Source organism: Pongo abelii, chromosome 20 (assembly GCF_028885655.2).
Source record: "Pongo abelii isolate AG06213 chromosome 20, NHGRI_mPonAbe1-v2.0_pri, whole genome shotgun sequence".
NCBI classification, from domain to species: Eukaryota; Metazoa; Chordata; class Mammalia; order Primates; family Hominidae; genus Pongo; species Pongo abelii.
The window spans coordinates 60,951,786-60,962,004 of record NC_072005.2 but is presented as its reverse complement, the minus strand read 5'-3'; the positions used below and the strand labels follow the sequence as shown (position 1 = coordinate 60,962,004).

Below are 10,219 nucleotides of genomic sequence, written 5' to 3'. Positions count from 1 at the left end.
AAGCTAGTGTCCTGCCTCAGCCTCCCGAGTACCTGAGACTACAGGCACACACCACTGCGCCAAGCTGATTTTTGTATTTTTTTAGTAGAGTCAGCGTTTCACCATGTTGGCCAGGCTGGTCTTGAGCTCCTGACCTCAAGTGATCCACCCGCCTTGGCCTCCCAAAGTGCTGGGATTACAGGTGTGAGCCACTGCACCTGGCCTTTATATATATATCTTAACGTATGTACATAATACGTGTAATGAACCACTGGCACATGCTACACACGGATGAACCTGCTTATGTGAAGGAAGTCAGATAGGTAAGGCTGTACAATGTGTGATTCCATTTATGCGAATGTCCAGAAGAGGTAATCCATAGAATCAGAAAACAGGGGAGTGGTTTCCAGGGGCTGCAGAGAGCGGGGCATGGGAGTGACTGCTTAATAGGGTTTTCTTTTGGGGTGGTGAAAATGTTTGGGAACTTGATAGAAAGGATGGCTACACAATTACCAGTGTACCAGTTAGGTACGTTCCATTGGGAATGTACTAAATGTCACTGAACTGTACACCTTAAGATGGTTAATTCTGGCCAGGTGCAGCGGCTCACACCTATAATCCCAGCACTTTGGAAGCCGAGGCAGGCGGACAACCTGAGGTCGGCAGTTCGAGACCAGCCTGACCAACATGGAGAAACCCCGTCTCTACTAAAAATACAAAATTAGCTGGGTGTGGTGGCAAGCACCCATAATCCCAGCTACTTGAGAGGCTGAGGCAGGAGAATCGCTTGAACCCGGGTGGTGGAAGTTGCGGTGAGCCGAGATCACGCCATTGCACTCCAGCCTGGGCAACAAGAACAAAACTCCGTCTCAATTTAAAAAAAAAAGATGGTTAATTTTATGTTATGTGAATTTTACATCAATAAAAAATAATAAAAGTCTGTAACACACACACACATATATATATATATATATATATATATAGTTTTTCTGATTACTGAGTTTCTGGTGACCACTGCCCCCTCCCCTCTTAAATTTTGCTGTGGGTGCTGAGTCCTGACCTGCTTCACTCCATCCCCTGCAGAAACCCCAGAGGGAACTTTCTAACACCTGGATCTTTCCCTGCCATTCCTCTGCGGTTCCCCCACACCTGCAGGGCAAACTGAAGCTCCCAGTGGCTTTCAAGCTGGCTTCTCCAGGCAAATCAAACTCCACCTGGCGTCTGAGAACCCTCTGCCCCACCCAGCTTCCCCACTCTGCTCCGATATCCATCCTCCTCTCCTGGGCTCCATCAACTCTCATTCATCCTTAAGACCCAGCTCAAGGCTGCTTCCTGTTATCGCAAATTGACTATCTTCTCTCCAGCACTACAACCCCAGCCCCAGCTAGGGGTAAAACCACTGACCTAGCCTCCCACCTGGGCCTCCCCTTTCTCTCACTGAGCTGCCTCCTACCTGGGCTTCCCTCTCCCTCTCCCTCTGACCCTGACCCAGCCTCCCACCTGGGCCTCCACCTCCGTCCCACAGACCTAGACTCCCACCTGGGCCTCCACCTCCGTCCCACTGACCCAGCCTCCCATCTGGGCCTCCACCTCCCTCCCACTGACCCAGCCTCCCATCTGGGCCTCCACCTCCCTCCCACTGACCCAGCCTCCCACCTGGGCCTCTACCTCCGTCCCACAGACCTAGACTCCCACCTGGGCTTCCCACCTTCTTCCCACTGACCCAGCCTCCCATCTGGGCCTCCACCTCCCTCCCACTGACCCAGCCTCCCACCTGGGCCTCCACCTCCATCCCACAGACCTAGACTCCCACCTGGGCTTCCACCTCCGTCCCACAGACCTAGACTCCCACCTGGGCCTCCACCTCCGTCCCACAGACCTAGACTCCCACCTGGGCTTCCCACCTTCTTCCCACTGAGCTGCATCCTGCCTTGGGACTCTGCTCTCCCCCTCTGCTCTCTCTCCCTGCCCACACTGCCCTGAAGGAATTGCCCTAACACTCAAACCTCACTCTCTTGTCATCAATAGACACGGGTGCTTAGAATGAGATATGACCTTTCTATGAGGTAGTGGCTTCAGCCGCAGCAAAGCCAGAGCTGCCCCTCTCAGACACCCTCCATGCTCTTCATCCTCCTGCTGCTTTCACTGTCTGACCTCCTTCTCTTCTCTCTTTCTCTCTCTCTCTCCCTCTCTCTCTCTCCATACAGCTGCAATCTGGAAGAAATTACTCTTCTAAACAGCCAGACTTCCCCCGTTTCAGGAAATTCCAAGCTGCGCAGGGGAGGGGCCAGGCTGGGGGCGCGCCCTGTCCAGCCCCACCCCCTCTGCCAGTTCCCCCTGCACACTCAGTCCTGGCCTCCTCCGCCCCCACACTCCGCCCAGAGGGGCCTCAGCTTTTCCACCACTGCTTTCTAGCCCTTTAAATCCTAGAGGCAAACTTTTGGGGGATAAGAAAGGCTGGGAGGGGACTGTGCCAAAACCCTCTCTGCCTGGGGACTGGGCGGTGATTCCGCTTCTGCCTGGGCTCCTGCCATGGCCCCCGAGAGGGGCTGACACTTTAGCTCCCGGTGCAGGTAAAGGGGCCTTATGCCAGGGCTTGCCGGGGGGGGCTGGACTCCTAGGTGTGAGGGAGGAGGGGCTGGGGATCTGGACTCCAGGGTCCGAGGGAGGATGGGCTGGGCCTGGACTCCTGGGTCCGAGGGAGGAGGGACTGGGCCTGGACTCCTGGGTCTTAGGGAGGAGGGGCTGGGGCCTGGGCTCCTGGGTCCGAGGGAGGAGGGGCTGGGGTCTGGACTCCTGGGTCCGAGGGAGGAGGGACTGGGGGCCTGGGCTCCTGGGTCTGAGGGAGGAGGGGCTGGGGGCCTGGGCTCCTGGGTCTGAGGGAGGAGGGGCTGGGGTCTGGACTCCTGGGTCCGAGGGAGGAGGGGCTGGGGGCCTGGACTCCTGGGTCTTAGGGAGGAGGGGCTGGGGCCTGGGCTCCTGGGTCCGAGGGAGGAGGGGCTGGGGTCTGGACTCCTGGGTCTGAGGGAGGAGGGGCTGGGGTCTGGACTCCTGGGTCTGAGGGAGGAGGGGCTGGGGGCCTGGACTCCTGGGTCTTAGGGAGGAGGGGCTGGGGCCTGGGCTCCTGGGTCCGAGGGAGGAGGGGCTGGGGTCTGGACTCCTGGGTCCGAGGGAGGAGGGGCTGGGGGCCTGGGCTCCTGGGTCTGAGGGAGGAGGGACTGGGGCCCTTGGCTTTTGGGTCTGAGGAAGAAGGGGCTGGGGGCCCCTGACTTTCGGGTCTGGGGTGGGATTAAGCAAGCTAAGAGCTAGGACGCCTGGGACCTGAGGGCGAAGGAGGAGGTGGCCCTACGGACCCGGATGCCTGGCTCCTGAATCTCCCTCCAGGTTCCGCATGACACTTTCCTTACCAGGTGAGAACCCGCCCGGAGGAAGAAGGGAGGCGCGGGCCGGGGATTAGGAGGCGGAGGCGGACTCGGAGCCAGGGAACCAGGGGTCCGGGCTAGAGCCGGAGTCGTGAGCGCGCGCCTGCCCCGCTCTGGGAGGACCGCGAGGTAAGGCGCGGGGGGGACAGGGGTCCTGGGTCCCGGTCGGGAGGGAAGAGGGGCAGAAAGCACACGAGACGGCGGCCGCTGAATTCCCGGCCGCAGCCACGTGGCTGCAGGAAGCGCGCAGTGAAGCCCTCGCCGGGCCGGGGGTCTCCCCATCTGGGGTCCCCCGACCCCGCTTCACCGCAGCTCCCACGGGTCTGAGAACCAGTCGGGCCGGATCTAGAGCGGGTTGTTATTTCCGTCCTGGCGGGGCCGGGACTGAGAGAGGACAGAGGTGAACCAGCTGTGCCCGCCACCCTGCAGCTGGAGCCGTGGCCCTGCCCCAGCAGGAAAGAGAGGGGTGGGCGGAGGCGGGGGGAGAACGCGCGGCCCGGGCCTCCCCGGGCTGCACGGTCGCGCCCCGCTTTCTGCCTGTTCCACGTTGGTCACAAACAACAGCCCCTCTGTCCTGAGCCCTGGCAGCGTGAGGGACTTTTTCCAAGCATGACCTCATTGCTTTAAACACAATTCAACCAAAGGGAGGTCAGAGGCTTATTTAAGAGGACACCCAGGCTGGCAGAAGTGAAGCGACTTACCCAGGGTCTCAGAGCTAGGGCGCAGAGGTGGCAATCGAAAACGACTTCCAACTCGTTGTTCTGGTCTGGACTGGAGAGGAAAAAAGACAATCAAGGGTGTCAGAGGAAATCTTTCGCCTTCATATCAAATCAGAACATTATTATTCTTTTTCTCATGGGGTGGCATGCCCATAGTCTCCTGTGGGGAGCTAGAGTTCGTCTGGATTCCAGATCTGGTGCGCAGCATTCGCTACTGTGTGACCCAGGGCAAGTTACTTAACCTCTCTGTGTCTCAGCCATCATGCATCTGTAAAATGGGATTGTCCTGAAGATTAAATAAATTAGTTCCTTCATGGGGAGGCACTCAGGCTGGTGCCTGGCCCAGGATAAGCACTTGGGAAATAAAATTTCGGCACCCTGAGTGTAGTCTTTCTTTCTTTCTTTCTTTCCTTCTTTCTTTTTCCTTCCTTCCTTCCTTCCTTTCTCCTTCCTTCCTTTTCTTTCTTTTCTTTCTTTCTTTCCTTCCTTCTTCTTTCTTTCCTTCCTTCCTTCCTTTTTTCCTTTTTTCCCTCCCTCCCCTCCCTCCTTTCCTTTCCTTCCTTTCCTTCTCTCTCTCTCTCTCTCTCTCTCTCTCTCTCTCTCCTTTTCTTTTCTTTTCTTCTTGAGACAGGGTCTCATTCTGTTGCCCAGGCTGAAGTGCGGTGGGACGATCATAGCTCACTGCAGCCTCAAACTCCTGGGCTCAAGGCATCTTCCCTTTTCAGCCTCCCAAGTAGCTGGAACTGTAGGTGCATGACACAGCACGTGGCTAATTTTTTATTTTTATTTTTGTAGAGAGGTCATCTCACTTTGTTGCCCATTCTGGTCTTAAACTCCTGGGCTCAAGTGATCCTGCTGTCTCGGCCTCCCAAAGAGCTGGGATTGTAGGTGTGAGCCACGGTGCCCAGCCACAAACAAGAGTTCCAACCCCTGTTTTTCGAGAAGTAAACTGAGCTTTAGGTTGAGGAAGCCAGTTTGGGATCGCACAAGAAGGAAATGGCAAAATTTGAGCCCAGATGTGTTTGATGTCAGAAACCAAGACTTTACGTGTGTTGCCAGGTGCTGAAAAGTGGTGGCAACTGATAGGGCAATGGAAGGGGGATGCAAGATGCATGCTGGGAGCTGGGTCTGACCAAAGGCAGGGGCTGGGAGCTGTCCAGGAGTCAAGAGGCAGCAGAGAGTGGAGGGAGCCAGCTCTGGACACTGGAGTTCCCCAGAGCTGGCTTTGTGATCTTGGTCAGTCACCTCCTGTCTTGGATCACCCATTTCCTTCTCCGGAACACTGGGAGAATGATCCAAGGTGTGACTCCATTGAACGTATGTTAATTGAACATTCCCTGTGTGCTGGGCACTGTGCCAAGACTTGCAGGAACATATCATTCCACCAGTTCTTGCAAAAGGACTGGGAAGTATTATATTAATATCATGCCATTTTCAAGATAAGGAAATGAGGTCAGAAAGGTCAAGTAAGTTGCTCAAAGCCACACAGCGATCGGCACAGCCAGATTCAAACCTGTGCAATGGGCTTTCTGAATTCCACTTTTTCACCTCTGACTCACTGCAGAGCAAGTGCTGAGATCATAGGCTCTTTTAGCAGCTAGAGAGGATTTTTTTTTTAACTGTGGATCCAGAAGATACATTAATGAGCTGAGTTCAACATTTAAAAATAAAATAGATTACAATAGAAAATATGAGAGTAGGGGCCGGGTGCGATGGCTCATGCCTGTAATCCCAGCACTTTGGGAGGCCGAGGCAGGCAGATCACGAGGTCAGGAGTCCGAGACTAGCCTGGCCAACATGGTGAAACCCCATCTCTATTATAAAATACAAAAATTAGCCAGGTGTGGTGGTGTGCACCTATAATCCCAGCTACTCGGGAGGCTGAGGCAGGAGAATCACTTGAACCTGGGAGGCGGAGGTTGCAGTGAGCCGAGATCGCGCCATTGCACTCTTGCCTGGGTGACAGAGCAAGACTCCATCAAAAAAGAAAAGAAAAGAAAGAAGGAAAGAAGGAAAGAAAGAAAAAGAAAGAAAGAGAAAGAAAGAAGGAAGGAAGGAAAGAGAGAGAAAGAAAGAAAGAAGGAAGGAAGGAAAGAAAGAAAGAAAAAAAGAAAGAAGGAAGAGAGAGGAAGGAAGGAATCAGAGTATCTACCACGTTGTAAGACAAGTATTGGCCGGGCTTACTGGCACACACCTGTAATCTCAGCACTTTGGAAGGCCAAGGCGGGCAGATTGCTTGAGCTCAGGAGTTTGAGACCAGCCTGGGCAACATGGCGAAACCCCATCTCTAAAACAAAAAACAACAAAAATAACGCTGCATGGTAGCATGAGCCTATAGTCCCAGCTATTCAGGAGTCTGAGGTGGGAGGATCACTTGAGTCTGGGAGGCGGAGGTTGCAGTGAGCCAAGATCTCACCACCGCACTCCAGCTGGGTGACAGAGTGAGACCCTGTCTCAAAACAAGACAAATCTTGTTTCTTAAAATTTTTGTTTCCCTTATGGGGAAGGAGAGAGTGGAGATTGTGTGCTAGGTAACGATAAAAATATATTCATCTAGGTTGAGGTCAGAGAAATTTGATAAATGCTGCAGAGGTAGTAAAGCAAAACTGGTTTCCCCATGGAAATCAATGTAAAGTGTGTGTGTGTGTGGTGTGTGTGTGTGTGTGTGTGTGTGTGTGTGTGTGTGTGTGTGTAGGCCAGTTTTCAGAATCTAGCCATCTACAATTATTTTAAATCCCTTTGGCTTTCATTTTCCTCCATATTATCACCAATACTTCCCAGGGTGCCTGTTACTATGAAAACAACGTCAGCAGCTTTGTCTTTCTCATAGTATTCTATCCAACCTAATTTTTGTTCCACAATTATTGTTAGGGAAATATTTTCCCCCCAACGCTAGCACTACCAATTGGTTAGCACTATTACAAGTATAGTTTTCTTTGATCAGACTTTTCTATGTATCCTGAAAGGAAGGTAGTGTTATTTATCTTACAGACAGAAAAGCAGACAGGGAAATAAAGTAATTTATTCCAATTCATACAGCTGGCAAAGGGTAGGGCTTCAACTGAAATAGGTTTTTATTATTGCGATAACAGTGACTGTTAAAACAAAAGTACAAGGTCATCAAAGTCCCTCCCAGAAGTTCCACATAAAACACGCAATGACCAGGATATGGGCAGAGGTTGTGGCTGCGTTTCTATTTCACATTGAATTTAGGCCGAGCGTGGTGGCTCATGCCTGTATTCCCAACACTTTGGGAGGCCAAAGCAGGCGGATCACCTGAAGTCATGAGTTTGAGACCAGCCTGGCCAACACAGTGAAACCTCATCTCTACTAAAAATACAAAAATTTGCCGGGCATGGCAGTGCACGCCTGTAATTCCAGCTACCCAGGAGGCTGAGGCAGGAGAATCGCTTGAACCCCAGCCTGGGCAACAGAACAAGACTCCGTCTCAAAAAAAAAAAAAAAAAAGAATTTGATGCAGCTATGGGCAATAAAGCACCTAGTTGACAATGCAGATGCTGCCAGCTTCAAATTTAGGCAATTCTTCCCATTTTTTAACATACGGCTTTTTTTTTTTTTTTTTTTTTTTTTTTAGACAGAGTCAAACTCTGTCACCCAGGCTGGAGTGCAATGGCACAATCTCACCTCACCGCAACTTCCGCCTCCCAAGTTCAAGCGATTCTCCTGCCTAAGCCTCTCAAGTAGCTGGGATTACAGGCATGCACCACCACAACCAGCTAATTTTGTATTTTTTTTTTTTAGTAGAGAAGGGGTTTCACCATGTTGGCCAGGCTGGTCGCGAAGTCCTGACCTCAGGTGAGCCACCCGCTTCAGCCTCCCAAAGTGCTGGGATTACAGGTGTGAGCCACCGCGCCTGGCTAGGGAATTTATATTATTATTATTTTAGAAAACATAAGACATCATATTGTTAGGTTGTAGTCTTTCAAGATCAGGTACAGTTGGCCAGGCACAGTGGCTCATGCCTGTAATCCCAGCACTTTGGGAGGCCGAGGCGGGCAGATCACAAGGTCAGGAGTTCGAGACCAGCCTGACCAACATGGTGAAACCCCGTCTCTACTAAAAATACAAAAATTAGCGTCTCAAAAAAAAAAAAAAAAAAATCAGGTACAGTTGCCCCTTGGTAGCAGTGATGGGATTGGTTCTGGGAACCCTATGGATACCCAAATCTGCAGATGTTTAAGTCTCTTATATAAATGCCCTAGTATTTGCATATAACCTATGTACATCCTCTCTTACACTTTAAATCATCTCTAGATTACCTATAATGCATAATACAATGTAAATGCTTTGCAAATAATTGTTATATTGTTTGAAACTTGTACTCGTTTTTTATTACTGTATTTTTTTCCCCAATATTTTTTATCAGCAGTTGATTGAATCTGCTGATGCGGAACCCACAGATACCAAGGGCTGTAATTCAAATCATAAAATGCACCCTAAGCAAAGCCCGCCTGGGCCTCTTCCTCGTGTGCGTGGTGGGCTCTAGGCAGGATCTGCTTTGCTTAAGGGACAGAGTCAGCCCTGTCTTCAAAACAGGAGCCTGGGAATTTCCATCTTTGACAAGCTGGAGTTTTCTTTTTCTTTTTATTGAGACAGGGTTTCACTCCTGTTGCCCAGGCTGGAGTGCAGTGGCCAATACAGTGACACAATCTCGGCTCCTTGCAACCTCCCCCTCCAGGGTTCAAGCGATTCTCCTACTTTAGCTGGGATTACAGGCGTGAGCCACCATGCCCCGCTAATTTTTGCATTTTTTATAGAGATGGGGTTTCGCCATGTTGCTCAGGCTGGTCTGGAACTCCTGGCCTCAAGCAATCCGCCCGCCTCGGCCTCCCAAGGTGCTGGGATTACAGGAGTGAGCCACCGCACCGGGGCCAACAAGCTGGAGTTTTCTATCAGTCAAGTCTGGGAAGCACTCTGAAGGGTTTATGAAATATTTGTTACTTGGCCTCTAGGAAGGCTCAAGTATTCGCTCTTAGGAGGATCAGCATAGCGTGGTGTTCGTGGGCATTCTGGAGTCAGGTTAGGCAAACCTTGATCCAAATGTGAGCTCAGCAGCTGTGCCCATGGGACCTCCTGGAGTCTCATCTTACCCCATCTGTGAAACGGGAGGCCGGGCGCGGTGGCTCACGCCTGTAATCCCAGCACTTTGGGAGGCTGAGGCGGGCTGATCACCTGAGGTCAGGAGTTCAAGACCAGCCTGGCCAACATTGTGAATCCCCGTGTCTACAAAAATACAAAAATTGGCTGGGTGTGGTGGCGGGTGCCTGTAATCCCAGCTGCTCGGGAGGCTGAGGAGGAAGAATCGCCTGAACCCAGGAGGCAGAGGTTGCGGTGAGCCGGGATGGCGCCATTGAACTCCAGCATGGGCGACAGAGCGAGACTCCGTCTCAAAAACAAAAAACAAAAAAAAAAAAACGGGAACCGTCCCCCATCGTCTTTTGAGCAGTCGCGTGGCTGCGAGCCCCGGGCTGGGGCCGCGCTGACCCTCCCGTGCCCCTCGCAGATGCCCGTGCTGAAGCAGCTGGGCCCCGCGCAGCCCAAGAAGCGGCCTGATCGCGGCGCCCTGTCCATCTCCGCGCCGCTCGGCGACTTCCGGCACACGCTGCACGTGGGGCGCGGCGGCGACGCCTTCGGGGACACCTCGTTCCTGAGCCGCCACGGCGGCGGGCCGCCCCCCGAGCCCCGGGCGCCCCCCGCGGGGGCCCCGCGCTCCCCGCCGCCGCCCGCCGTCCCGCAGCCCGCAGCGCCCTCGCCTGCCGACCCGCTGCTGTCCTTCCACCTGGATCTGGGGCCCTCCATGCTGGACGCGGTGCTGGGCGTCATGGACGCGGCGCGCCCGGAGGCGGCTGCCGCCAAGCGCGACGCGGAACCCCGCCCCGGGACGCAGCCCCCCCAGGCCCGCTGCCGCCCCAGCGCGGACCTCGAGCTGGACGACGTCATCGGCCTCTAGGTTCCCTCATTCCCCGCGCCCTTCCCGCCCGGCACCCCACTTCTGTATACATAAACGGCCAAGGTGTGTGCCCGGGCTCTGACTTTTCACTTTGCACGTGGAAGGGGATGAATGATAGGGTCCTGGCG

General features: G+C 53.4%; 1 protein-coding gene across 1 annotated transcript; it reads left to right on the top strand.

The window, feature by feature from the left end:
- Positions 1-2,125: 2,125 nt before the first annotated feature.
- CDC42EP5 (CDC42 effector protein 5) lies at positions 2,126-10,166 on the top strand. Its single transcript, XM_054539017.2, has 3 exons — positions 2,126-2,552; positions 3,390-3,530; positions 9,645-10,166. The coding sequence occupies exon 3, from the start codon at positions 9,645-9,647 to the stop codon at positions 10,089-10,091; it is 447 nt and encodes a 148-aa protein (XP_054394992.1). The 5' UTR covers positions 2,126-2,552; positions 3,390-3,530; the 3' UTR covers positions 10,092-10,166.
- Positions 10,167-10,219: the final 53 nt, after the last annotated feature.